The sequence below is a fragment of the Euleptes europaea genome, chromosome 19 (genome assembly GCF_029931775.1).
Source record: "Euleptes europaea isolate rEulEur1 chromosome 19, rEulEur1.hap1, whole genome shotgun sequence".
Classification (NCBI taxonomy): Eukaryota; Metazoa; Chordata; class Lepidosauria; order Squamata; family Sphaerodactylidae; genus Euleptes; species Euleptes europaea.
In genome coordinates this window covers 24081080-24108058 of record NC_079330.1, presented here as the reverse complement: position 1 = coordinate 24108058, position 26979 = coordinate 24081080, and the positions used below count along the sequence as shown (strand labels likewise).

At 49.9% G+C, this 26979-nt stretch overlaps 1 protein-coding gene across 1 annotated transcript; it reads left to right on the top strand.

The window, feature by feature from the left end:
* The first annotated feature begins 342 nt into the window (after positions 1-342).
* PRPF8 (pre-mRNA processing factor 8) lies at positions 343-26476 on the top strand. The gene is made up of 42 exons (XM_056865210.1): positions 343-454; positions 764-932; positions 1786-1950; positions 2044-2262; positions 2397-2609; positions 3406-3531; positions 3610-3715; positions 4445-4635; positions 5717-5836; positions 5922-6111; positions 6756-6875; positions 6982-7116; positions 7213-7342; positions 8194-8390; positions 8482-8688; positions 9038-9201; positions 9363-9489; positions 10365-10557; positions 10835-11022; positions 11127-11365; positions 12660-12806; positions 12921-13131; positions 13262-13378; positions 13465-13712; positions 13800-13979; positions 14500-14635; positions 14817-14986; positions 15078-15207; positions 16427-16573; positions 16777-16937; positions 17049-17240; positions 18376-18613; positions 18755-18883; positions 19029-19142; positions 19291-19464; positions 20447-20640; positions 20804-21043; positions 21157-21298; positions 22956-23096; positions 24967-25106; positions 25242-25444; positions 26299-26476. The coding sequence occupies exons 1-42, from the start codon at positions 355-357 to the stop codon at positions 26451-26453; spliced, it is 7008 nt and encodes a 2335-aa protein (XP_056721188.1). The 5' UTR covers positions 343-354; the 3' UTR covers positions 26454-26476.
* Positions 26477-26979: the final 503 nt, after the last annotated feature.

Below are 26979 nucleotides of genomic sequence, written 5' to 3'. Positions count from 1 at the left end.
TGGGGGGGTAGGAGTGTGCCCTGTGGAACCCGAAGGATAGGTCCCACACTGATGATAACTGGTTTGTGGCTTGTAGGTTTCCCTCCGGGTTGGGCTTCTGTGTAATTTACATGGGAAAATTGAGTCTTCCAGAAGTGTAAACATCCTAGAAAATTATTTTACAGATGAAGAGTTATTATTTTAAACACATGCTTATGTTTTGTTGGTGTGCTTTGGTTTCAGACCCCACCCTGTCTTTCCAGGAGACCAAAGAACTGTGGGCATTGCCATGCTGTGGTCTGCATTAATCCTCTTGTGTCTCTGTGGATTCTTACTGTGGTGTCTCTTTTCTCTTCCCAGCCCTGTTCCCTTGCTATGGCAGGTGTGTTCCCATTCCGGGGGCCCTGCCCTCCGATGCCTGCTCCCTTGACCCCACTCCCTGACTATATGTCTGAGGAAAAACTCCAGGAGAAAGGTATGATCTAGTGGTAGTGTGCAGAATTGTTCTTTCCTTGCTAGCGTGCTAGACACCTTAACCTGAGACTAATTGAGGGGTGGGTGGGTTGGTTATCATCCTGTGAGCTCTGACTTGAGAGATATGTCAGTAGTAAAGCACCTTTTCTGCAAGAACAAGGTCTCAGGTTCAATCTGTGTTATCACCAGATGTTGGGAAAGATCTTGGAGGGCTATTGCCAGTCAAATAAACAGTGCTGAATTAGGGGGATTTGTGGTTATTAGCAGCTGCATATATAGCCATTGCATGTGGCATCTTCTCTCTTTTCAGCCCGCAAGTGGCAGCAGCTACAGGCCAAGCGCTATGCTGAGAAGAGGAAGTTTGGCTTTGTGGATGCCCAGAAGGAAGACATGCCTCCTGAGCATGTGAGGAAGATCATCCGTGACCATGGTGACATGACCAACAGAAAATTCCGGCATGACAAGCGAGTTTATTTGGGGTGAGAAAAGGGGGAATGTTACCTTATGTTGCATTGTCTGGGATGTTTCTGGCATTGCTTTTGTTGGGGCAGAATTTTGGCTTGGCTGAAGGAGTTTTGGCTGAAACTTGGCATCTGGAAACTGCTACACGTGGAACTCAAGCTGAGAAGTAGAATCAGGTAGCTGTTCAGTATGTAGGGGGAGAAATCCTAATCCTGTGGAGGATTTGCACGTAGAACCTAGTAAGAAGTGTATGATTTCTTTTATGAAGGACTTGGGTGTTAAGGCAATGTGTGAATGCCCTAGAAATGTGAAGGCCAGCAAAGAGAGAACGGTGGGGTGGGGTATTGCTGTGGCGAATAGTCTTCTTTGATTACATTGTAATTTACATAATTACATTTCACCCTGTGCATTTCACAGTCCCTTGATTCTTTTGTTTGATCCCCCCCATAACCTTATATGTAGACGTCTGCCTAGTGAGGACCCATCATCTGCATCTGCCAAAGTAGGGTTCTAAACCAAGGAATTTTGTGCTGGATAAAATTAGTCTTTAGGGTGCCACATGATCACAGATGTTATACATACTGCATTTTATGTTCTTAAAACACAAAAGTAATTTTAGATCAGATAAACTTAATATTGTGTGTTTTTCTGCTTTCTTCTGTGCGGTCCCTTTTCCAACTCATTGACATTGCTAGAAATGTTACATCTCTTGACTGTCAGTAAAATGCAGTGAGGCACTGACTCTGGAGGTGAAATGCCAGTCCTGAAACTGAAGGTCCTGGTAGTAGTATGTGTTATGTCAAGTGCAAAACTGTGATTGGCTAGCCCTTAGCACCCATTGTAACAGATCCTCTTCCCCCCCCCCCCCAGCGCTTTGAAATACATGCCTCATGCAGTCCTGAAGCTTCTAGAGAACATGCCGATGCCCTGGGAGCAGATCCGGGATGTGCCCGTCCTGTACCACATCACGGGTGCTATCTCCTTTGTGAATGAGATACCCTGGGTGATTGAGCCGGTGTACATTGCCCAGTGGGGGTAAGTGAGCTCTCCTGACTCTTGTGTACCTGCAGCCTGACCTCCACCCAGAAGGTAGGGTACGTGTTCTTGATGCTTGACAATAAATTGCAGGTCCATGTGGATCATGATGAGGCGAGAAAAGAGGGACCGCCGCCACTTCAAGCGCATGCGCTTTCCTCCCTTCGACGACGAGGAGCCCCCCCTCGACTATGCTGACAACATTCTGGATGTGGAGCCTCTCGAGGCCATCCAGCTAGAGCTGGACCTTGAGGAGGATGCCCCAGTCCTGGATTGGTTTTACGACCATCAGCCTCTGAGGGACAACCGCAAGTGGGTATCCTGTGAGGGGTTGCTGGTGGTAGAAGAACCCCCAGACCTCCATGCTTGGAAAAAATAGCCTAAACAGGGGCCTGTGTGTGGGTAAAGAAACACTGATGGATTGATCTTTGTCCCCGCTTCTGCAGATATGTCAATGGCTCCACATACCAACGCTGGCAGTTCACCCTTCCCATGATGTCCACACTCTACCGCCTGGCCAACCAGCTCCTCACAGACCTTGTGGATGACAACTACTTCTACCTTTTTGACTTGAAGGCCTTCTTCACTTCTAAGGCGCTCAACATGGCCATCCCAGGGGGCCCCAAGTTTGAGCCCCTGGTCCGAGACATTAACCTGCAGTAAGTGTTGCGGCCGACTAAATAGCCCAGGCTATCATCTGAGCTTGTCAGAGCTTGGAAGCCAAGCAGGGTCAGCCAGTGCTTGGATGGGAGACCGCCAAGGAAAACTAGGGTTGCTAAGCAGAGGAAGGCAAAAGGGCAAACCATCTCTGCTTCTGACTTGCCTTGGAAGCTCCTTTTGAGAACTTTATGGGGTGGCCATAAGTCACTTGTAATTCGACAGCACTTAATTGTCATGGGGTGGGCAGTGAGTGATGATCCTGGCTGGTATTCTAGGAGCGAGGGTGCTTGTATGGGAGGCCTCTTCTAAGGGAGTCTGATTTGCGTGCCACCCTGGACCTTTGCTGAGTAGGTACAGGAGGCAGAGGAATGAGACCACAGGGCAGTCCTTGGGTCTGCTTGGCATGCGCGGGTAATGCTTGCCGCATGGTTCCATCCAGTTTCCATTCCTCCCTGAAGTGCTTGGCCCTCGGGCTGTGGCCAGGAAGTATTGTGCTAGCCACTCACTTTTTTGTACTGAGATGAATTTCTCCCAGGAAAGGCTAGAGCGAGAGCCCAGTATGTTGTTGCAGCTAGAACAAGGAACCAGGAGTGAGATGGCTTAGATTCAAAAGCTACCTGGGGGAACTGAGGCCAGTCTCTCTCTCTTAAGTTGACTGCTAAAGATAAAATGAGCTTCTTAGAGGTCAGAAAGATGGAATATGTGATATATAAGCTTCCTTGAGGTCAGCACCCGGGGCTTTCCCTTCTGATCTGTCTGCCGAATAACCTTTTCCCCTCTCACTGATTCAAAAAGGGATGAGGACTGGAATGAGTTCAATGACATCAACAAGATCATCATCCGCCAGCCCATCCGGACTGAGTACAAGATCGCCTTCCCCTATCTTTACAACAACCTCCCCCACCATGTTCATCTCACCTGGTAAGATCTGTGGGGGACTGGCTGGCCTGAGCTGGTATAATGCAGGAGACAGCTTGCCTAATGTCATGTACTTTACAGGTATCACACACCAAACGTGGTCTTTATCAAAACTGAGGATCCAGACCTGCCAGCTTTCTACTTCGACCCACTCATCAACCCCATTTCGCACAGACACTCTGTTAAGGTGGGATAACTTGTGAAAAGGCTGATGAATGATGGAAGGGGGGAGTTGCCCTGTCACTGATTAGCTTAATTAGCTGTGTTGGCTGCAACACATATTATGTATAGATGCTGTTTAAAATGGTGAAGAACCCGCCTGTATTGTAGGTCACTTCTCTTCAGTCGCTGCACATACTATTCATGAGGAATATATGTGGAATTATGGCCTCCAGTTGTGGTTTAAACCAAGGAGAATGCAACAAAAATCCCCAGTCCCTCATAATTTAAGGTGCAGACTTTACTATGTGCAGACTTGGGAGGTCAGGGAGTAAGATCTCGCAGGTGGGCTCTGCAAAATCTTTGGAGCTCTTCCTGGCAGGCACGTAGGGCCAGAAATGGAAATAACATCCATTCAGCTACCCATGGGGACTCCTGGTGAACTTGTGTGTTGTTCTTTTTCGAAGTCTGTTGGCTAAGGCTATTTATTCATGGAAGGTTTACCTTGGAGTTGCCACTCTTTAGATGCACTTTTTCCCCATTCATATTCTCAAAACTCAACAATAAGCCCCCATGCAGAGTTTTGAGAATTCAGATGGGGGAAATGTGCATCTATAGAGTGGCAAATCCAAGGCAAAACCTTCCATGAATAAATGGCCTAAGAGTTTCCAAGTAGGTTTTTGTGCCCTCTGACTCGCCTTCAGGCTCCCTGTGTTGGGAGTGGGGTACCACTGACTGTGTGGGTGTGCAATTGCAGAGTCAAGAGCCTCTCCCCGACGACGATGAGGAATTTGAACTGCCGGAATTCTTGGAGCCCTTCCTGAAGGACACGCCCCTCTATTCGGACAACACAGCCAATGGCATTGCGCTCTTGTGGGCGCCTCGACCCTTCAACCTGCGCTCTGGCCGAACCCGACGGGCCCTGGACATCCCTCTCGTCAAGAACTGGTAAAGATACTTCAGTAGGGAGGGCAAGACATCTGGCATAGCAGCAGTGATGGTTTCTCAGCTCTGAGCTGAGTATGGGTCATCTCATTGGTGAGCCAGCGTGGTGTAGTGGTTAAGAGTGGTGGACTCTGATCTGGAGAACCGGGTTTGATTCCCCACTCCTCCACATGAGCAGCGGAGGCTAATCTGGTGAACTGGATTTGTTTCCCCACTCCTACACATGAAGCCAGCTGGGTGACGTTGGGCTAGTCACACTGTCTCAGCCCCACCTACCTCACAGGGTGTCTGTTGTGGGGAGGGGAAGGGAATGTGATTGTAAGCCTGTTTGATTCTGCCTTAAGCGGTAGAGAAAGTCGGCATATAAAAACCAACTCTTCTTCATTCATTCATTCTGTGTCAGTGGCCAGTGCGAGTGGTTAAACCGTCACTGACCATCCAGTCATGAATTCATCAGAAGTGACACATTTTGAATTCTTGTGTCCCGTAAAAATATGAGATTTCCTGAAAACCATGCCCTTGGTAACGGTATCTAAGCATCAGCTCCACTGCTTGGCAACCTGCACAGAGGCCTACATTCTTCTTAGTTCACAAAATGTCACAAGGTTGGAAGAGACCACAAGGGCCATCCAGTCCAACCCCCTGCTATGCAGGATCCCACAATCAAAGCGCTCCCGACAGATGGCCATCCAACCTCTGCTTAAAGACCTCCAAAGATGGGGACTCCACCCCACTCAACGAGGCAGTTAAGTTCCCGGTCACCACACACTTCCCTCATAATTTTACAGTTCTTAGTAATAAACATTACAGTTTGATGCAGAAGAATGATTTACACTCTGTATTTTTAACTTTCCATACAGGATTTTAGCAGTTTCTCCACAACCTCTTGAAATGTTTTCTAATTCTCAAAATAGTTGGCAGAGGCCATTGTTGGTTTCCCCTTGTGCATTTCTCTTATCGCAAGGGTTATCCCACTGAATTTCTTTTAAATGTCCAAAGCGCTAATCAAACTACTGTATAGGCCTCCCAGAGCTCCTATTGGCTGGTGGTGTAGAAGTCTTATGTTTCCTATTCTTGCCCTCAGGTACCGGGAGCATTGCCCTGCTGGGCAGCCGGTCAAAGTCCGGGTCTCTTACCAGAAGCTGCTTAAGTACTACGTCCTGAACGCGCTCAAGCATCGGCCCCCCAAGGCTCAGAAGAAGCGGTGAGTGGCAGTCTTCTTCCGTTGGCCTAGTTTCCAGGGAGAAAGCCAGCTACAAGGTGACCCCTCTCTGTCCTCTCATTTTCAGGTATCTCTTCCGCTCCTTCAAGGCCACCAAGTTCTTCCAGTCGACCAAGCTGGATTGGGTGGAAGTGGGTCTCCAGGTCTGCCGCCAGGGCTACAACATGCTCAACTTGTTGATCCACCGCAAGAACCTCAACTATCTCCACCTGGACTACAACTTCAACCTCAAGCCTGTCAAGACTCTCACCACCAAGGTGGCTGCCACTTCTTCATTCCTGGAGTAGTTGCAAAGCTGGTGTCAATCAGCAGTTCCATTCGGGGCAGGTTCTGCATGTAGACTACATCAGAGTTCCTCATGAGCATCTCCATCCCTAAAGGGATCTTGAGGAGCCATTGCTGGTCAGAGGAGACTTGTTATGTTGAGTGAAATCTGGAGCCGGCGTGGTGCAGTGGTTAGGAGCGGTGGATTCTAATCTGGAGAACTGGGTTTGATTCCCCGCTCCTCCACGTGAGTGGTGGACGCTAATCTGGTGAACCGTGTTGGTTTCCCCACTCCTCCACATGAACCCAGCTGGGTGACCTTGGGCTAGTCACAGCGCTCTTAGAACTCTCTCAGACCCACCTGCCTCACAAAATGTCTGTTGGGGGGGGGGGGGGAGATTGTAAGCCAATTTGATTGTTCTTAAAAAGTAGAAAAAATCGGCATATAAAAAACAACTCTTCTTCCTCCTCCTCCTCCTCCTCAAAGAGCTTCCCAGATGCAAGAGCTTCTGCATGCTTTTTGGGGAAGGCTCCACACCTTCCCTTGCAGGGCAGCCCCAAAGCAGGTTGTGCGGTGGCTGGTGAAGGATTCATCTTGCAGTTCCCTCATCACTCCTTGCCTCTTCTTCCCTTGCAGGAAAGGAAGAAGTCCCGGTTTGGCAACGCTTTTCACTTGTGTCGAGAAGTGCTGCGGCTAACCAAGCTGGTGGTGGACAGCCATGTCCAGTACCGCTTAGGAAACGTGGATGCTTTCCAGGTACCATGACAGCGATGCTCATAGGAGCTGGGCTGGCAGAAATGGGCAGCCCTTCTGTTGCTGCTTTCACTTCTTAATGCGTTCTTCTTCTTCCCCTCCCCGCAAGCTGTCAGACGGTCTGCAGTATATCTTTGCCCACGTCGGGCAGCTGACAGGGATGTACAGATACAAATACAAGCTGATGAGGCAGATCCGGATGTGCAAAGACCTGAAGCACCTCATTTACTACCGTTTCAACACTGTGAGTCCGAACCTGGAGTGGGTCTGGGGATTGAAGGGGGGCATCATAATTCCCAGCTGCCCCGTGGTTTCAATGTGTTTCCCCTCCCTTTTCTAGGGGCCTGTGGGGAAGGGCCCCGGCTGTGGTTTCTGGGCTCCGGGCTGGCGCGTGTGGCTGTTCTTTATGCGAGGCATCACCCCACTGCTGGAGCGCTGGCTGGGCAACCTTCTGGCCAGGCAGTTTGAAGGTGAGCAATGGTCTTGGTTTGGGAAGGTTTGGCAGGCCTGGTAATTGTGATGCTCAGAAACAAAGCCCCCTTATCCAGCAGTTCAGCAAGCCTACCAGGTGCTTGGTGACGACCAAGGGTGAGAGATTTAAAACAGATAAAAGGAAGTATTTTTTTCACACAACGCCTAGTTAACTTGTAGAACTCCCTGACCCAGGATGTGGTGATGGCTGCCGACTTGGAAGGCTTTAAGAGGGGAGTGGACATGTTCATGGAGGAGAGGGGGTATTCACGGCTACTAGTAAAAATGGATACTAGTCATGATGCATACCTATTCTCTCCAGGGTCAGATGAGCATGCCTATTCTATTAGGTGCTGTGGAACACAGGCAGGATAATGCTGCTGCAGTTGTCTTGCTTGTGGGCTTCCTAGAGGCACCTGGTTGGGCCACTGTGTGAACAGGCTGCTGGACTTGATGGGCCTTGGTCTGATCCAGCATGGCCTTTCTTATGTTCCTCTTAAAAAGAAGGGTTTTCTCCAAAGGCAGCTAAGCAGGGTTGGGATGAGACTTGGCTTGTTTCAGTGTAGCGCTTCTTAATGTTCCTTTCCATCAATACCCCCCCAATGAAGCACTTTGTCTTGGTTGCTTCGGAGTCTGCTCTGAACTCCCAGATGAGTTGATGGGATTTCTCTGGACCTGCCCTGAGCCCTTTTGCAAGGAAGTGTCTGGGAGTGTCCTCATGGCTCGTTTCAGTACTGTTTTTCGCAGGCTTCAGTCAGCTTGGGTGACCTGGTATAGTTGTTTGTCAGGGTGTGAGTCTTCCTTTCTGCGAATGCTTCTCGGTTCATCCCTCTTCCCCTCCCTTCTCCAGGCCGTCACTCAAAGGGTGTAGCCAAGACAGTCACTAAACAACGTGTGGAATCTCACTTTGACTTGGAGCTGCGTGCGGCTGTGATGCACGACATCCTGGACATGATGCCCGAGGGGATCAAGCAGAACAAGGCCCGGACCATCCTGCAGCACCTGAGCGAAGCCTGGCGCTGCTGGAAAGCCAACATCCCTTGGAAGGCGAGTGCCGTTCAAACCCCTCGCTGCCTTCCCCTCTTCTTCTGCTACCACCTCCCCTAATCTGCCACCTTCACTTCTTTCCACCTGCCAGGTGCCTGGGCTGCCAACTCCCATCGAGAACATGATCTTGAGGTATGTGAAGGCCAAAGCCGACTGGTGGACAAACACGGCCCACTACAACCGGGAGCGCATCCGCCGGGGTGCCACTGTGGACAAGACAGTCTGCAAGAAGAACCTGGGGCGCTTGACCAGGCTGTACCTGAAAGCAGAGCAGGAACGGCAGCACAACTATCTAAAGGTGAAGCTTGGGGGGGGTCTCCTTTTGGAGGGGTGGGGGCCTTGCCTAGGTCAGGGACAGCGCATTAGATACTGACCTTTAGAAGAAGAAGAGTTGGTTTTTATATGCCGACTTTCTCTACCACTTAAGGAAGAATCAAACCGGCTTTCAATCTCCTTCCCTTCCCCTCCCCACAACAAACACCCTGTGAGATAGGCGGAGCTGAGAGAGCTCTAAGAGAGCTGTGACTAGCCCAAGGTCACCCCGCTGGCTTCATGTGTAGGAGTGGGGAAACCAACCCTGTTCTTCAGATTAGAGTCCGCTGCTCCTAACCACCGCTCTTAACCACGGTATTATGCTTTACTTGCAGGATGGCCCATACATCACAGCAGAGGAGGCTGTGGCTGTCTACACCACCACCGTGCACTGGCTGGAGAGTCGACGGTTCTCTCCCATTCCTTTCCCTCCACTGTCCTACAAGCATGACACCAAGCTACTGATTTTGGCCTTGGAGCGGCTGAAGGAAGCCTACAGGTAACTCGGCAGCTGGGCCAGGCAAGCAAGTGGTGATGCTGAGTTCTCTCTCCCGGGGCGATTGCCGTAGCACTCCCTGATGGGTTCTGGGAGGCTCCTTTTCCGAGGGGACGGGGCCCAAAGGGCACAGACATAACTCTCCCAACTTTTGTCTTCCCCAGTGTGAAGTCCCGTCTGAATCAGTCGCAGCGAGAGGAGCTGGGCCTCATCGAGCAGGCCTATGACAACCCCCACGAGGCCTTGTCCCGCATCAAGCGACACCTGCTGACACAGCGGGCCTTCAAGGAGGTGAGTTTCTGCCCAGACGGAGAGGACCGGAAGAGCGAATTAGCAGAATATGCAGCAGTGGCAAAACTGACTAGCTCTGTGAACCAAAGACCAAGCAAAAGGTTCCATGATAAATGGAAAGCATGCTATTCACACTGTTCTTAAAAAGAAAAAGGGGAGGGAACAGAAAGGAGTACAATGATGTGATATAAAATTTAGAAATTCTTGAAAACGTTTATTGGTATTCTGTATTGAATATAGTTCAAATAAGGTGAAAAACTCAATTTTTTAATGTTGGGAATAAATAGTAGAACTTTAAAAATTAATATTTAGTAGAAACATAATCTAACAATTAACATCATGTCTATTTAGCCATGTAATGTTAGAAGTCATTTTAATATACCAATGAATATGAATATTGTGGTTCATTAAAGAATTTTTAGACAAAAATATTTAGATATTCATAAATTAGTACTCCATATTATCTTATTACATATTGCTTATACATTTATTATTGAGATATCTTTCCTTTTTGTGGGCATAAATATGTTTACTGATTTATTTGTAAAGGAGATCATGGCTTGATTCCTTCTGTATCATTTGTAGGAATATCAGTTTTTATTATGGTTTGTATATTTGTTTTTATTATAAAATTTTAAAAAAGATTTAAAAGGTGAGTTTCGGGGAAGGGTGCGTTGACTTCAGCCACCGCCTTCTCAGTCAGTCCCAGCTGATAAGAGCCAGGGCTGTTATTTGAATGGTTTGCTTTTAAATTTATCTTTTAATTATAAGCCATCTGTATCAGGACTCTGAGGATGTGGCATAGAAGTATCCTAAATCAATAAAGATTCTTTGCTGGCTTCTGAATGTTCCTCTTCTCTGATCACCTTGGCCAGGTGGGCATTGAGTTCATGGACCTTTACAGCCACCTGGTCCCGGTGTATGACGTGGAGCCCCTGGAGAAGATCACTGATGCCTACCTGGACCAGTACCTGTGGTACGAGGCAGACAAGAGGCGGCTCTTTCCTCCCTGGATCAAGCCAGCCGACACAGAGCCCCCTCCGTTGCTCGTGTACAAGTGGTGCCAAGGTGAGACGGGGATACGTTTGGAGGTGCTGTTCGATACCTTCTGTAAATGCTGGGAACATCTCGCCCTTAAATGAACAGAGCACTCCCCACTGGCAGCCACTTTGAGCGAGCAAAGCCATCTTCCTCCTAGGGAAAGGGGCTATGAGGCTCTAGCCGCACAGCAGTCAACTTGCGGCTTCTTCCGGGAGGTTGTTGGTTGCCGGCTGCAGCATCTGTGAGCAAGCGGGTGGGTGGGTTGAGACGGGCGTCTTCTTATCCGCCTGTCTGCTTTCCTCAGGCATCAACAACCTTCAGGACGTGTGGGAGACGGGCGAGGGGGAGTGCAACGTAATGCTGGAGTCCCGTTTCGAGAAGATGTACGAGAAGATCGACCTGACGCTGCTTAACAGGTTGCTGCGCCTCATCGTTGACCACAACATTGCTGACTACATGACGGCCAAGAACAACGTCGTCATCAACTACAAGGTACCTCCTTCGGCACCATGGGAACGTGTCTGTGCCCCTTCTGCTAGCCGGGGGCTGGAGCACTCTGCGGCAGCTACCAACATGCTTCTCTTCCCCCCACCCAGGACATGAACCACACCAACTCCTACGGGATCATCCGGGGGCTTCAGTTTGCCTCCTTCATTGTCCAGTACTACGGGCTGGTGATGGACCTGCTTGTGCTCGGCCTCCACCGGGCCAGCGAGATGGCCGGCCCCCCACAGATGCCCAACGACTTCCTCAGCTTCCAAGACATCGCCACGGAAGTGGCCCACCCCATCCGCCTCTTCTGCAGATACATCGACCGCATCCACATATTCTTCAGGTGCTTCCAGGGCTGGGGGATACATAGAATTGTAGAGTCGGAAGGGGACACACAGGCCATCTAGTCCAACCACTACACCACGCTGGCTCTCCCGAGCCAGCCTCCTTTCTGACATGCGGATTTCTCTAATCCCGCACAAATCCCCAACTCTGATGTCAGCTGTTTCGACGGTTACTGCTACCGATCAGAGCCATATCCCACCTCCATCAAGCATCTGGCAGTGGCTCTGAACTCCCATGACAAATACCTGGTTTGGTCTAAACTGGTAGAAGAAATCGGAGGGGAATAGAACCCAACCTAGAAAACGGAAGTTGAGTACCCAAGGTTGAGTGGGATGAGAAAATACATATATATATTTAATGAAAATATATAATTTATGGGAAGCTTTATATAAGAATTAAAATTACTTAAGAACCGTTAAAATAGCACAATAGCATTTCTTAAGGTTGATGTCTATCACCACAAACCAAACACATTTCGGCTATATGGCCTTCCTTAGTGGTCTATTTAGATCATATATAAAACATGTACGTATACAAGCAATATACAACAATCCAGGCATGTGATAGGTTGTATATATTACCAATTACACCACCATCTGGTAGGATGGTCTTAGGTTTTTGTGCTGGGCTGTATACGTCTCCCTCATAAGTTGTGTGCAAGTATCAACCTATTCAAACTTGGTCTAAACTGGCTCATCCTTTGTCCAAAAGGGATTAAGTCTGCCAGGATGGTCCGATGTGGGATGGACCTGAGTACCTTTTATTGTAATGTAATCAAGGGTCCCAGACTCGCTAGGTGGCAGGTTTTAGGATTTCTGCCACAACGTCTCTCTTGCGGCAACCCAAAAGGCCTCAGGTGTGTGTGTGTGGGGGGGTCTGCCTCGGCCAAGTTATTTCCCTTCTTCATTACAATAAGTGAGACATGAAGCACCCCACACCACTGTCTGTGGCACCCACCTTCCTAGAACCCCCTCCCCTGGAAAGATGAAAGTATTTCTAGTGGTTTTTTGTCCCCTCCAAGAAAGATTGCACAGCATTTGACCATTTGTTTTCCATTGCTTAATTGTTCTGATCCAAAGTCTCCCTAACATCTCTGAGTTCAGCCACTGGCAGATTGAAACGGTCCAAAGTCAACTAGGCAAGGTTATCCCTGTCTGAGTGGTGTGAATCCAGGCCTTCACCTGGCCTATCCATACCCCCTTTTGCAGCCTGCCGTTCTTTAACTTGGCCCCCAGGAGGCTGATTCCAGCCACTTTACATCGACTTGAGGTGTTCTGTTTTCTGCCCTTCAGATTCACAGCGGACGAGGCACGGGACCTGATCCAGCGCTACCTCACAGAGCACCCAGACCCCAACAACGAGAACATCGTGGGCTACAACAACAAGAAGTGCTGGCCCAGGGATGCTCGCATGCGCCTCATGAAGCACGATGTCAACCTGTGAGTGGGGGTTCTGGGAGGGTAGGGCGGGCTGCTGTTCTGCCCACCAACCTGGCATTGGTGGGCTTCTGAGCCAGGTGTGGCTAACTCTTCTCTCCCCCCCCCCCCATATAGTGGTCGTGCTGTGTTTTGGGACATCAAGAACCGGCTGCCTCGCTCAGTCACCACAGTCCAGTGGGAGAACAGCTTCGTGTCGGTGTACAGCAAGGACAACCCCAACCTGCTGTTCAACATGTGCGGCTTCGAATGCCGAATCCTCCCCAAGTGTCGCACCAGTTATGAAGAGTTCACCCATAAGGATGGCGTGTGGAACCTGCAGAACGAGGTAAGGGGAGAGGGCAGGCAAAAGCCGCTGCCGGCTTGGGAGGGAAGGCTAAGCAGGCCAGTACTGTTGGGTGAAGTGCCGTGGGGTTATCAGCCTTGCAGCTGACTTGTCCTGGCTGTCACTGTTGTAGGTGACCAAAGAGCGCACAGCTCAGTGCTTCTTAAGAGTGGACGACGAATCCATGCAGCGGTTCCACAACAGGGTCAGGCAGATCCTTATGGCCTCAGGATCTACTACCTTCACCAAGGTAAGTAGGGGAAATGTCTTGGTCTATGGACTTGACTGCTTCTGGGTTGCCCTGGAGGAGAGGCTGAGACCTTGTCCTCCTTGCAGATCGTGAACAAGTGGAACACTGCGTTGATCGGCCTGATGACCTACTTCCGGGAAGCTGTGGTGAACACCCAGGAACTGCTGGACCTGCTGGTGAAGTGTGAGAACAAAATCCAGACTCGGATCAAGATTGGCCTGAACTCCAAAATGCCCAGCCGCTTCCCACCGGTGGTCTTCTACACACCTAAGGAGTTGGGAGGCCTGGGCATGCTGTCCATGGGCCACGTCCTCATCCCCCAGTCCGATCTCAGGTAAGTCCAGCTCCAACCCGGAGCTTATAGCACTCACCTGGGTCTTCCTGGCTTGCTGCCCTTACCACGCTGTTTTCTCTACCGCAGGTGGTCCAAACAGACGGACGTGGGCATTACTCACTTCCGGTCAGGGATGAGCCACGAGGAGGACCAGCTGATCCCCAACTTGTACCGCTACATCCAGCCGTGGGAGAGCGAGTTCATTGACTCACAGCGGGTGTGGGCGGAATATGCGCTGAAGAGGCAGGAGGCAATTGCTCAGAACAGGTGAGTTGGAAGCAGGCCTGGGGCCAGCATGGTGTAGTGATTAAGAGCGATGGACTCTAATCTGGAGAACCGAGTTTGATTCCCCTCTCCTCCACATGTGTGAACCGGGTTGGTTTCCCCACTCCATGTGCAGCCTGCTAGGTGACCTTGGGCTAGCCACAGTTCTCTTAGAGCTTTCTCAGCCCCACCTACCTGACAAGGTGTTTATTGTGGGGAGGGGCAAGGAAGGTGCTTGTAAACCGGTTTGATTCTTCCTTAAGTGGTGGAGAAAGTCACATATGAAAACCAACTCTCCCTCTCCTTACCCCACCCCACTGATTTCTTGCTGAGGCATGGCCCCTTCCTTGAAAAGTGTCTCTGTTGCTGCAGTCCACTGAAGGACAAGACTCACCCACTGCTCCTGCCGGCCGTCTTGTGTCTTTGGGCGGCTGAAGAGAGATCATCCCTTGGGGGGGCTCAGTTGCCTGGAGCTTGCAAAGCCTAGGCAAGAAGCCAACCACGTGTCTGTCTTCCTCGGTAGGCGCCTGACTCTGGAGGATTTGGAAGACTCCTGGGACCGGGGCATCCCTCGCATCAACACCCTCTTCCAGAAAGACCGACACACTCTCGCCTACGACAAGGGCTGGAGGGTCAGGACAGATTTTAAGCAGTACCAGGTAGGAGTTGTGGAAATGGGGGGAGTGATCTATAAGAATCCTTTCCTCTTTCTTCAGCAGGCCAGTGGTTTGCTCCCCGCTGCACACTCGAAGCTTTGATTGGCATGTGAGGTGCCAACCACCCTCAAGACCTCTGTTCCCCTTCCTCTAACGTTGCCTGCTCCTGTTTTCCGTCCCCCAGGTTCTGAAGCAGAATCCTTTTTGGTGGACTCACCAGCGCCATGACGGGAAGCTGTGGAACCTGAACAACTACCGCACGGATATGATCCAAGCGCTCGGCGGCGTGGAGGGTATCCTGGAGCACACACTCTTCAAAGGGACCTATTTCCCGACCTGGGAGGGTCTCTTCTGGTAAGAAGGCTGTGGCACGTTGGACGGTGGTTACCTCCCTTGAGGGCACTTCCAGACCTGATTGGCTCCCTTTTGTCGTGTTCCCTCGCAGGGAAAAGGCCAGTGGGTTTGAGGAGTCCATGAAGTGGAAGAAGCTGACCAATGCCCAGCGCTCTGGTCTGAACCAGATCCCTAACCGAAGGTTCACCCTCTGGTGGTCGCCCACCATCAACAGGGCCAACGTGAGTCGTCTCCCTCTGCTCTTCTGGCTTTGGCCAGCAGTGAATTAGGGCTGAATATCCTTTACCCAAAATGCTTGGGACGGGAAGTGTTTCGGATTTTTTTCTGATTTTGGAATATTTGCATATATATGAGATATCTTGGGGATGAGACCCAAGTAGGGTTGCCAACCTCCAGGTACTAGCTGGAGATCTCCGGCCATTACACCTAATTTCTAGCCGATAGAGATCAGTTCACCTTGAGAAAATGGCCACTTTGGCCATTGGACTCCATGGCATTGAAGTCCCTCCCCAAACCTTGGCTTCCTCAGGCTCCACCCCAAAAGCCTCCTGCTGGTGGCAAAGAGGGACCTGGCAACCCTAGACCCAAGTCTAAACATGAAACTTATTTATGTTTTATATACACCTTATACGCATGTCCTGAAGGTAATTTTATACAATATCTTTTAATAGTTTTGTGCATGAAACAAAGTTTGTGTACGCTGAACCGTCAGAAAGCAAAGGTGTCACTGTCTCAGCCACCCACCACAGAGCAGAGAATAAGTGCAAAAAAGATTTATCACAACCAAAGGGGGCTTTTTTCCCTTGGGGACACTGAATAAACTGTCTCTTGTGTGCCTGTGTTTTGACTTCCACCCGTTGTATGAGGTCAGGTGGCATAAATTTGTTGAACTCCCTGCCCCCAGGATGTGGTGATGGCTGCCAACTTGGAAGGCTTGAAGAGGGGGGAGTGGACATGTTCATGGAGGACGGGGCTATCCATGGCTACTAGTCAAAATTAATATTAATGATGCACGCCTATTCTCTCCAGGATCAGAGGAGCATGCCTGTTATGTTAGGTGCTGCGGAACACAGGCAGGATGGTGCTGTTGCAGCCGTCTTGTTTGTGAGCTTCCTAGAGGCACCTGGTTGGCCACTGTGTGAACAGACTGCTGGACTTGATGGGCCTTGGTCTGATCCGGCATGGCCTTTCTTATGTTCTTATCATGTTGGCACTCAAAAAGTTTCAGATTTTGGATAATTTCAGATAAAGGATGCTCAACCTGTTCCATCTAATCCTTTGACTTTCCCCATTCCCAGAGCTCTGGGAGGAAGCCGGTGGGAGAATTACATTGTTACAAGGTTCCAGGTGGCCTTTTCTTTTTTACCATGAAGCGTGCGTTAGCCCCAGGGTGGCCTCTGTGTGTCTACCAAGTCCACTTCCATCGCCTTTCTTTTGCAGGTGTACGTGGGCTTCCAGGTGCAGCTTGACTTGACAGGCATCTTCATGCATGGCAAGATTCCCACCCTGAAGATCTCCCTTATCCAGATCTTCCGAGCCCACTTGTGGCAGAAGATCCACGAGAGCATTGTCATGGATCTGTGTCAGGTGAGGATGAGGGGAGCCAGAGCTGAGTGTCGGAGTTACGAGGCAGCAAGCCAACAAAAATCGGGTCATCTTCCCCGGTTCCAGGCGTGTGCCCCACCTGGCAGTTAGCAGGTCCCACCACCTGTGAGCTCAAGTTGTAGGGGCCCTGTTTGCATACCTGTTCTCTCCCCTTCCCATATTGAAATGATTCCGTCTTCCGGCAGGTGTTTGACCAGGAACTGGACGCCCTGGAGATCGAGACAGTGCAGAAGGAGACGATCCACCCCAGGAAGTCCTACAAGATGAACTCGTCCTGCGCGGACATACTCCTCTTTGCCTCGTACAAGTGGAATGTGTCCCGGCCGTCGCTGCTGGCGGACTCCAAGTAAGCGCTGTGTCTTCCTTGGCGCCTCCGGCGGCAGTGGAGTCCCAGGCCCATTGGGAACCAGAAGGACGGCTGCCTCCTGACAGCTGCTTGCTCTTCCTTCCAACCCAGGGACATGATGGATAGCACCACCACACAGAAGTACTGGATCGACATCCAGCTGCGCTGGGGCGACTATGACTCTCACGACATCGAGCGCTACGCTCGGGCCAAGTTCCTGGACTACACCACAGACAACATGAGCATCTACCCGTCCCCCACCGGCGTCCTGATTGCCATCGATCTGGCCTACAACCTACACAGGTGGGTGAGAGCGAGAGGTGGGGAATTGGGTTTGTGCTTTGAGGGCATGATGGGTGACTTGTCCTTCTGGCTGCTGCAGGCTGGGGCCTCTAGTGGAATTGTAAGGTGGTTGCTTTTGTGGTCTTTAATATGCTGCTTGGGAGCCAGCATGGCGTAGTGGTTAAGAGCGGCGGACTACAATCTGGAGAACCGGGTTCGATTTCCCACTCTTCCCCATGAAGCCTGCTAGGTGACCTTGGGCCAGTCATGGTTCTCTCCAAACTTCAGCCTACGCAGAGGCAGACAATAGCAAACCACCTCCCAATGTCTCTTGCCTTGAAAAACCTACGAGGTTGCCATAAGTCAGCTGTGACTTGATGGTACGTGCGTACACACAGAGAGAGTACGCTGCTTCGCTCCTGATTTGTTCTGGTGGCCATTAAAAGCAGATACTTTCTTCCTATCAGTTTTCTTCATTGTCCAGCTTTAACACCCATACTTAGTATTCCCTATTACTATGTAAGGGTGTGAAAGCTAGACAATGAAGAAAGCTGATAGGAAGAAAGTAGATTCCCTTGAAATTGGGAATTGAAATTCCCTTGGTGTTGGAGGGAGAGAGTTACAGATAGTGTGGACTGCCAAAAAATCAGTGGGTTATAGATCAAATCAAGCCTGAACTGACCCTAGAAGCTAAAATGACTAAACCGAGGCTATCATACTTTGGTCACATTATGAGAAGACAAGAGTCACTGGAAAAGACAATCATGCTAGGAAAAGTTGAAGGCAGCAGGAAAAGAGGAGGAAGATCCAACATGAGGTGGATTGACTCTATAAAGGAAGCCACAGCCCTCAATTTGCAAGACCTGAGCAAGGCTGTTAAGGATAGGACATTTTGGAGGACATTGATTCATAAGGTCAAGTCGGAAATGACTTGACGGCACTTAACACTCACATAAAGAATGCAAAGTAAGCAAAGGCAGGAACATTCACATCATCCTGTTGTATTGTAAAATACTGCTGCCTTTGGCGCACAACTTGAGTTGTATTTAGTACCAATACGCCAGTGATGTCTGGGCATGTAAGCAGGCCGGGAGGGGAGGGAGACCGGCTCTTGACCTCAGTGGCTGATGTGTCTTTCTCTGCCCTCCTTTTCTAGTGCCTATGGTAACTGGTTTCCTGGGAGTAAGCCTCTGATCCAGCAGGCCATGGCCAAGATCATGAAGGCAAACCCTGCTCTCTATGTCCTGCGGGAGCGGATCCGCAAAGGCCTCCAGCTTTACTCTTCGGAGCCCACTGAGCCCTACCTCTCCTCTCAGAACTATGGGGAGCTTTTCTCCAACCAAATCATCTGGTTTGTGGACGACACCAACGTGTACAGGGTCACCATTCACAAGGTGAGAGGCAAGGCCCCCGGTGCGGCAGGGGTGGAGTTTCCCTGTGTCTTGTTCTAACGTTCAGTTGTGTTGCAGCCCATGTTCTGAACCTTGAGGGGAGGGGAGGATTTTTTAAAAAAGTAACAAACGTTTTCCTTTCAGACATTCGAAGGGAACTTGACAACAAAGCCCATCAACGGGGCCATATTCATCTTCAATCCCCGCACAGGGCAGCTCTTCCTGAAGATCATCCATACGTCTGTGTGGGCAGGACAGAAGCGATTGGGCCAGGTGAGGAAGGGAGGGAGACAGAGTCTGCCTCAGATTCGGATGAGGGTGGTCCAGCTGCCGGCCTTGAGCCTGGATCGTGAAAGATGTAGCAGACCAGGTGGGTCTCTGCACCCTGTTCTCACTCAGAACCTCTTTCCTCTGCCAGCTGGCCAAGTGGAAGACAGCTGAGGAGGTGGCGGCCTTGATCCGATCCTTGCCTGTGGAGGAGCAGCCGAAACAGATAATCGTAACTCGGAAGGGCATGTTGGACCCTCTGGAGGTAGGCAGGCAGGAGAGTGAGGCTTTCCTCAGGCGGGTGGACAGGAAGAAGTGGAGGAGCTGAATTCAGTCTTGACTGGAGGGTGGGTTGCAGCATTATTCTCTCTTCTCCAGTCCTTCCTCTGTCCTGCCTCTCTTCTGTTCTCCAGGTGCACTTGCTGGATTTCCCCAACATCGTGATCAAAGGCTCAGAGCTGCAGCTGCCCTTCCAAGCCTGCCTGAAAGTGGAGAAGTTTGGAGACCTCATCCTGAAGGCTACAGAACCCCAGATGGTTCTCTTCAACCTCTACGACGACTGGCTGAAGACCATTTCCTCCTACACGGTAAGGATGTAGGCGTAGTGCAGCCAGGCAGGCCTCAGTCCGACGAACCAGCTTTCGTTCCACTCTTGAGCGCCTGCCGCAGGTTACCAGTGTGAACTCAGAACGTGTCCCTAGGTGGGCGTCCCGGGCAGCCTGCCTCGGGGCTGCTTGTCCTGTAAATAGAACCAGCTGTCCTCGACCAGAGCCAGGGCTTTTTCAGCCTTGGCCTGGTGGAACTCTCTGTCAAGTGACACCCAGGCCCTGCGGGACTTAGTTCAGTCCATCAGGGCCTGTAAGACAGAGATGTTCCACCAGGCCTACGGTTGAGGACAGTGACCGCTGTACATCAGTTGGCCTCCCCTGCTGGACCCCTTGAGGATTTATGCTCCCATCTTGTTTGGCTGGGTCCCCTGCTATTCACCCATATGATATGGGGGTGTTATAATTTTGGCACCATCTATTGTGATTAAAATTTAATTTTTTATTTTAAGCGTGTTTTGATATCTAACATAACGTAAGTGTTTGAGCCCAGTAGTACCTTAATTGCCCCCATCTTGTTTGGCTGGGTCCCCTACTATTCACCCATATGACATGGGGGCTTTATGGTTTTGGCACCATCTATTTTGAGTGTGTTTTGATATCTAACATAACATAAATGTTTGAGCCCAGTAGCACCTTAAAGACTAACAAAATTTCTGGCAGGGTATGAGCTTTCTGAAGAAGTGAGCTGTGGCTCACGAAAGCTCATACCCTGCCAAAAATTTTGTTAGTCTTTAAGGTGCTACTGAAGTCTTGCTCTTTTTCTACTGCTACAGACAGACTAACATGGATACCCATTGTGATCTGACGTAAATGTTTGTATAGCTCTTGGATTGTTAGCCACCCTGAGCCCATCCTTGGTCAGGAAAATGATGGGATATAAATTGAATGAAATAACCAAATAAAATTTTAAAAAGAGCATCACGCTTAAGCGATCTCTGTCTGCTTTGTCCTTCTCCTCCAGGCGTTCTCCCGTCTGATTCTCATTCTTCGGGCACTGCACGTGAACAACGACCGGGCAAAGGTTATCTTGAAGCCAGACAAGACGACCATCACTGAGCCTCACCATATCTGGCCCACCTTGACGGATGAAGAGTGGATCAAGGTGGAGGTGCAACTGAAGGATCTGATCCTGGCAGACTATGGCAAGAAAAACAAGTAGGCAGCCCTTGTGGATTTCACTGGGAATGAAATCCCAGGACGTAATGATTTCCATTCCTCAAACAATACTCAGACTGCTCTGCTCTTCTTCTTTCTCTTTGCACTTGGCTCTAATCAAAACCGTTTGCCCTTTCCCCGCTCGCTCTCGTTTTCCCGCCAGTGTGAACGTGGCTTCTCTGACACAGTCTGAGATCCGAGACATCATCCTGGGCATGGAGATCTCGGCTCCCTCGCAGCAGCGGCAGCAGATCGCGGAGATCGAGAAGCAGACCAAGGAGCAGTCGCAGCTGACGGCCACCCAGACGCGGACTGTGAACAAGCACGGCGACGAGATCATCACATCCACCACCAGCAACTACGAGACGCAGACCTTCTCCTCGAAGACCGAGTGGCGCGTAAGGTGGGTGGCAAAGCCCTGGCTGCGGGCTCGACGGGGGTGGCTTTTCCAAGGCGTTGTCCTGAAGCACTCAACAACCCTCTGTCTCTCCCCCCCTTCCCCCCGCAATAAAACAGGGCAATTTCTGCAGCCAATCTCCACTTACGGACAAACCACATCTATGTCTCGTCAGATGACATCAAGGAGACCGGCTACACCTACATCCTCCCCAAGAATGTCCTGAAGAAATTCATCTGCATTTCAGACCTGCGTGCGCAGGTAGGTCTGCTGCTAGTTTTGTGTGATGTAGTTTTGTGTGTGTAGTTCTGATTCCTTGGCTCCACCATCAATCAAAAGGGAGACTGCAGCCAAGAAATGAGAAGGAGATTGAGATTGGGAAGGGCAGCCATGAAGGAGCTAGAAAATATTTTGAAGTGTAAGGATGTGTCACTGGCCACCAAGACTAGATTAATTCATGCCATCATATTCCCTATTACTATGTATGGGTGTGAAAGCTGGACAGTGAAGAAAGCTGATAGGAAGAAAATAGATTCCTTTGAAATGTGGTGTTGGAGGAGAGTGTTATGGATTCCGTGGACTGCCAAAAAACAAATCAGTGGGTTACAGATCAAATCAAGCCAGAACTGACCCTAGAAGCTAAAATTACTAAACTGCGGCTATTGTATTTTGGTCACGTCATGAGATGACAAGAGTCACTGGAAAAGACAGTCATGCTAGGAAAAGTTGAGGGCAGCAGGAAAAGAGGAAGACCCAACAAGAGATGGATTGACTCAATAAAGGAACCCACAGCCTTCAATTTGCAAGATCTGAGCAAGGCTGTCAAAGACAGGACATTTTGGAGGACTTTCATTCATAGGGTCGCCATGAGTCAGAAGTGACTTGATGGCACTTAACACACACACGTGGGGGGGGATGAAGGTAAAAGGGGGGGCTGAGGGAGATGGCTGCTCAACTTGGGTGATATTTGGCCTGCAGGGCTCCCTGGTCATGCTCATTGTAGAAAAATTGGGCACCTCTGTCCACTACATCTCCCCTGGCTGCCTCTCCAGTTTTCTGGCCACGTGAACACTTCCAACCTTGTTGCCCTGCAAGGTAATTTTTGGGCACTGCTTTCTCCTGCGTCATTCTTCATTTTATATTTATATTGTTGACTTATATCCCTCTCCCGAGCGGGGCTCAGGGCGGCTAGCAACAACATATTTAAAAACAATATAATGTATAAAATCCCAGTATATGATTTAAAACCAATCAACGGTCAGCGAATAGATGGCCTGCTAAAATCCCACTGTTCTCTCTCCCTGCTCTGATAGGACCATAAAAGGTAAAAAGGTAGTCCCCTGTGCAAGAACATCATGACGTTTACTAGACATACTATTATGGGCACTTTCACACAGCCCAAATAATGCACTTTCAATGCACTTTGAAGGTGGATTTTACTGTGTGAACTGGCAAAATCCACTTGCAAACAATTGTTACGGTGCAGTGAAAGTGGATTGAAAGTGCATTATTTGGGCTGTGTGAAAGTGCCCTATGTTTATGGGGTTGTTTGCCAGTGCCTTCCCCAGTCATCTTCCCTTTACCTCCAGCAAGCTGGGTGCTCATTTTACCGACCTCGGAAGGATGGAAGGCTGAGTCAACCTCGAGCCGGCTACCTGAAACCGACTTCCATCGGGATCAAACTCAGGTCGTGAGCAGAGCTTTGACTGCTGTACTGCAGCTTTTCAACCTGAACCATGGGGCCCATAACCATGTGCTAAAAACAACAACACAGGGGCTTTGTTAGATTTATTGCCACAATAAGGACTCAGTCCTGTTCCTTCCTCTCCTACCTCCCTGTTTTCATAAAGTTCTTCTTGGTGGCCTTGAGACACCTGGGTTGGCGGCAGCTGATGCAAGGGTGCCTGTTTTTTTACAGATCGCAGGATACCTGTATGGAGTGAGCCCCCCGGACAACCCCCAGGTGAAAGAGATCCGGTGCATCGTTATGGTGCCTCAGTGGGGAACTCATCAGACCGTTCATCTCCCTGGCCAGCTGCCCCAGCACGAGTATCTCAAGGTGAGTCTGGCAGAGCCATCTAAAACGTCTTGGGAGTTGTAGTAGTTGGCAGCCAGGGTGGCTGAGGAGTTGGTTACTGTAATGGGCCAGCATGGTGTAGTGGTTAAGAGCAATGGTTTGGAGCGGTGGACTTTAATCTGGAGAACCGGGTTTGATTCCTCACTCCTCCACATGAGCGACGGAGGCTAATCTGGTGAACTGGATTTGTTTCCCCCTCCTACGCACGAAGCCAGATGGCTGACCTTGGGCTTGTCACAGTTCTCTTCGAGCTCTCTCAGCCCCACCTACCTCACAGGGTGTCTGTTGTGGGGAGGGGAAGCGAAGGTGATCGCAAGCCGGTTTCATTCTTCCTTAAGTGGTTGAGAAAGTCGGCATATAAAAACCAACTCTTATTATTATTAATATTCCCTGTCCCCAGAAGAGGGTGTGTATGTTCTAGCCACAATGCTATCCTCCTTGGACTGTTCACAGCCCCTCATCAGCGGAACGCGGGCCAAAGTGCCTGTGGATTCACAACCTCTGTTTCTGTTCCTTTTGTAACCGAAGGGGCTCCAGCTCCCACCTACCCCTTCATCCTGGCAAGCTTTCCCTTCCTCTTGGCTATATTCGTGGGTCTGAAGTTGTTGCGAGTTGCATCCTGGTCCCTGTGATTTTTCTGCTTCCAATGAAGCTTCCCAACCAGACTATCCCTTCAGGCAGGGTCTCTAGTAACAGCGGGAGCAGGACAGTGACTCATAAGGCCCCAGAGAAGAGGGATAGGGTTCCCCCTCCACAAGGGATTGCCCAATTGGCTTAGCACCAGCCAGTGCAGGAACAGAGCGCCTCCATAGGCAATAACAAGATTGATAAAACCCTGAGGGGAAGAGTTACTTTTGCCTTCCCTTGGGGTAAGTAAGGGGAGTTCCTCATAGGGTAGGCCTATGTCAGGCTGATGTGGCTCGGGCTTTATAAAGAACTGCTAGCCATGAACCATTTTAGTCAGGTGGTTTTAGTGTACGGTTACCTTATAACTCTGTTTGCATCCTCCGTACATCTGAAATTCTTCCCCGCTGTCAGATTCAGGCGTTTACCTCTAGCATCCCTTAAAAGCAGATTCATCCAGGCAGGTAGCTCTGAAGCACTAATACTTTATTAGGAGCAATAAGGTAAATAAAAGAGCTGACTGTCTACAGAGCAAAGAAGGCTGCTAATGGCATGACATGGGTAGAATACATGGTTAAAAGCACTTCAGCTAGAGAAAGGAAAAATAAAGTGAAACATTTCCGAGATAACGTTCCCAGGGCAAGGTAGACAACACAACAGCTGGGGATTGCAGGCTGAGTGAATAACAGGATGAGAAACTATACACGGAGTTTGTAGCATGTGAACCAGAACTTGACCTGAAGCCAGACTCTGGCCTGGGTCCTGCCAAGAGCCCTTCTTCAGGTGACTTTAGTCAGAACTTGACATTCGCTCCCCTTTGTCCATGTAAGCAGTTGCATGTGATTTCCCTCCTTCGTCTGTGTGTGTTTTGTTTTTTACTTAAGAGAGGCTGTGTCATCCCCAGATTGCTTGGGTTGGGGAAGAACTGGGTTGTATGTATGCCAGCTCTCAGTTGAGCCAGTTTGTTTAGTTGGATGGGGGGAGGGGTCTTTATGTGACACAGAGAGGCGGAAGTGGGCCCCTCAGAGTCTGCAAGTGACAGACATAGTGGCAACTGAGAGAGAGGGGGCTATTGTGTCAGCAAGTAATGGCCAAATGGCTTCAGGGGAGGCCGGGCAAGAAACGGTCCTCCGTCCATGGTTTTCTCTCACTGTCCCTCTGAACCACAGTGACGGAACTACTTCAAGGAGCAGGCTAATCCTCTCCTCTCTCCCCACTTCCAATTTAGGAAATGGAGCCCCTGGGATGGATTCACACACAGCCGAATGAGTCTCCTCAGCTCTCGCCACAAGATGTTACAACTCATGCCAAAGTCATGGCTGAAAACCCCTCGTGGGATGGAGAAAAGACCATCATTATTACCTGCAGGTGAGTCCAGAGATCGAAGGTAGATTGAAGCCAGGACCACAGGAACTGTGTGACACGTCGTCGCCCTAGTTCCGGCATTGCAAAGGGTGTCTTTGGGCATCTACTTCTGTCTTCATCGTGATTTCCTCCCTTCAGTTTCACCCCTGGCTCCTGTACCCTGACGGCCTACAAGCTGACCCCCAGTGGCTACGAGTGGGGCAGGCAGAACACCGACAAGGGCAACAACCCCAAGGGCTACCTGCCCTCCCACTATGAACGGGTCCAGATGCTCCTGTCTGATCGCTTCTTGGGCTTCTTCATGGTGCCAGCCCAGGGCTCCTGGAACTACAACTTTATGGGTGAGTTGCGAGGGAGAGAGGATTCTTTTGTGGGATGTAAGCCCTTTGTCTTAAGAAGTGCCGGGGCGCAGAGTGGTAAGCTGCAGTACTGTAGTCCAAGCTCTGCTCACGAACTGAGTTCGATCCCAACGGAAATTGGTTTCAGATAGCTGGCTCAAGGTTGACTCAGCCTTCCATCCTTCCGAGGTCGGTAAAATGAGTACCCAGCTTGCTGGGGGAAAAGGGAAGATAACTGGGGAAGGCACTGACAAACCACCCCGTAAACCCATAGTGTACCTAGTAAACACTGTGATATGACGTCACCCCATAGGTCAGTAATGACCCGATGCTTGCACAGGGGACTCCCTTTACCTTTTATGGGTAAACATATAAATATGGTGATGTGACATCACCCCATGGGTCAGTCAGTAATGACCCAGTGCTTTTACAGGGGACTATCTTTACCTTTTTAAAGCCCTTCGTCATGGCCCACACCTGCCTGCAAGGAGACGCTTTTTGATATTGTTTCCTGGTTATTCTTTTATTAGTTGCTGGGAAACAACCAGGGCTAAAGTCTCCCTGATCTGAATTCTTGTGTTTTGAGCAGCTTATAGGGGGGGCCACTGTACTAGTTTCTGTGAGGCTTATGTTTGCCTGGCTGCACCATTACTTCCCATCCAGCAGGATGGAGAGTCTTCCCAGCAAGGAAAGGGGTTCTGCATGAGTCCGTGTTGCATCTCTCTTTTCTGCTGAATGTCGGTGCCAGTCTGGCCTCAGCTGTCTTCAACCCTTTTAAATCTTACCAGTCGCTTCCAGCAAGGAATGTCGTAATTGTTTGGTGGGGTTGATGTTTTTCCTTTTCTATCTTCTCCCAGGTGTCCGGCATGATCCCAACATGAAATATGAGCTACAGTTAGCAAACCCGAAGGAATTCTATCATGAGGTCCATCGCCCTTCCCACTTCCTCAACTTTGCCCTTCTCCAGGAGGGTGAGGTATACTCTGCCGATCGAGAAGACCTCTATGCCTAAGTTCTGTTTGGCTGCCACCATGGCAAAAAATAAGAGGACGGTTGACTTTCAGCAGCCTGGTGTCTGCTGCTCGCTCTGAGGAGCTCGTGAACAGCTCATGCCCCCTTGGCCCACCCTCCTTGCTAGGCTTCGACGTTTAGGTGTATCAAGGAATTTGGCAAACATTTCAGTGTGTTGAATATGTATGTGTGTGATCTGTGCGTAGTTTCACCAAATGTTTAATAAACTTTTTATAAATGGGAACTCTACGTCAATCTCTTGTATCAATACCGGATGTAGGGGGAAGAAGTGTTGTTGTTTTTCTCTATCACTTAAGGGAGAATCAAACCAGCTTACAATCGCCTTCCCTTCCTCTCCCCACAACAGATACCTGAGGTAGGTGAGGCTGAGGGAGCTGTGACTAGCCCAAGGTCGCCCTGCAGGCTTCATGTGGAGGAGTGGGGAAACCAACACAGTTAGCCAGATTAGAATCTGCCGCTCATGTGGAGGAGTAGAGAATCAAACCCAGTTCTCCAGATTAGAGTCT

Coding starts and splice junctions, on each gene's coding strand:
- PRPF8 (XM_056865210.1), top strand. CDS start 355: ATGGCAGGTGTGTTCCCATTCCGGGGGCCCTGCCCTCCGATGCCTGCT. Junction 933..1,785: donor GACAAGCGAGTTTATTTGGG/GTGAGAAAAGGG, acceptor CCCCCCCCCCAG/CGCTTTGAAATACATGCCTC. Junction 1,951..2,043: donor GTGTACATTGCCCAGTGGGG/GTAAGTGAGCTC, acceptor AATAAATTGCAG/GTCCATGTGGATCATGATGA.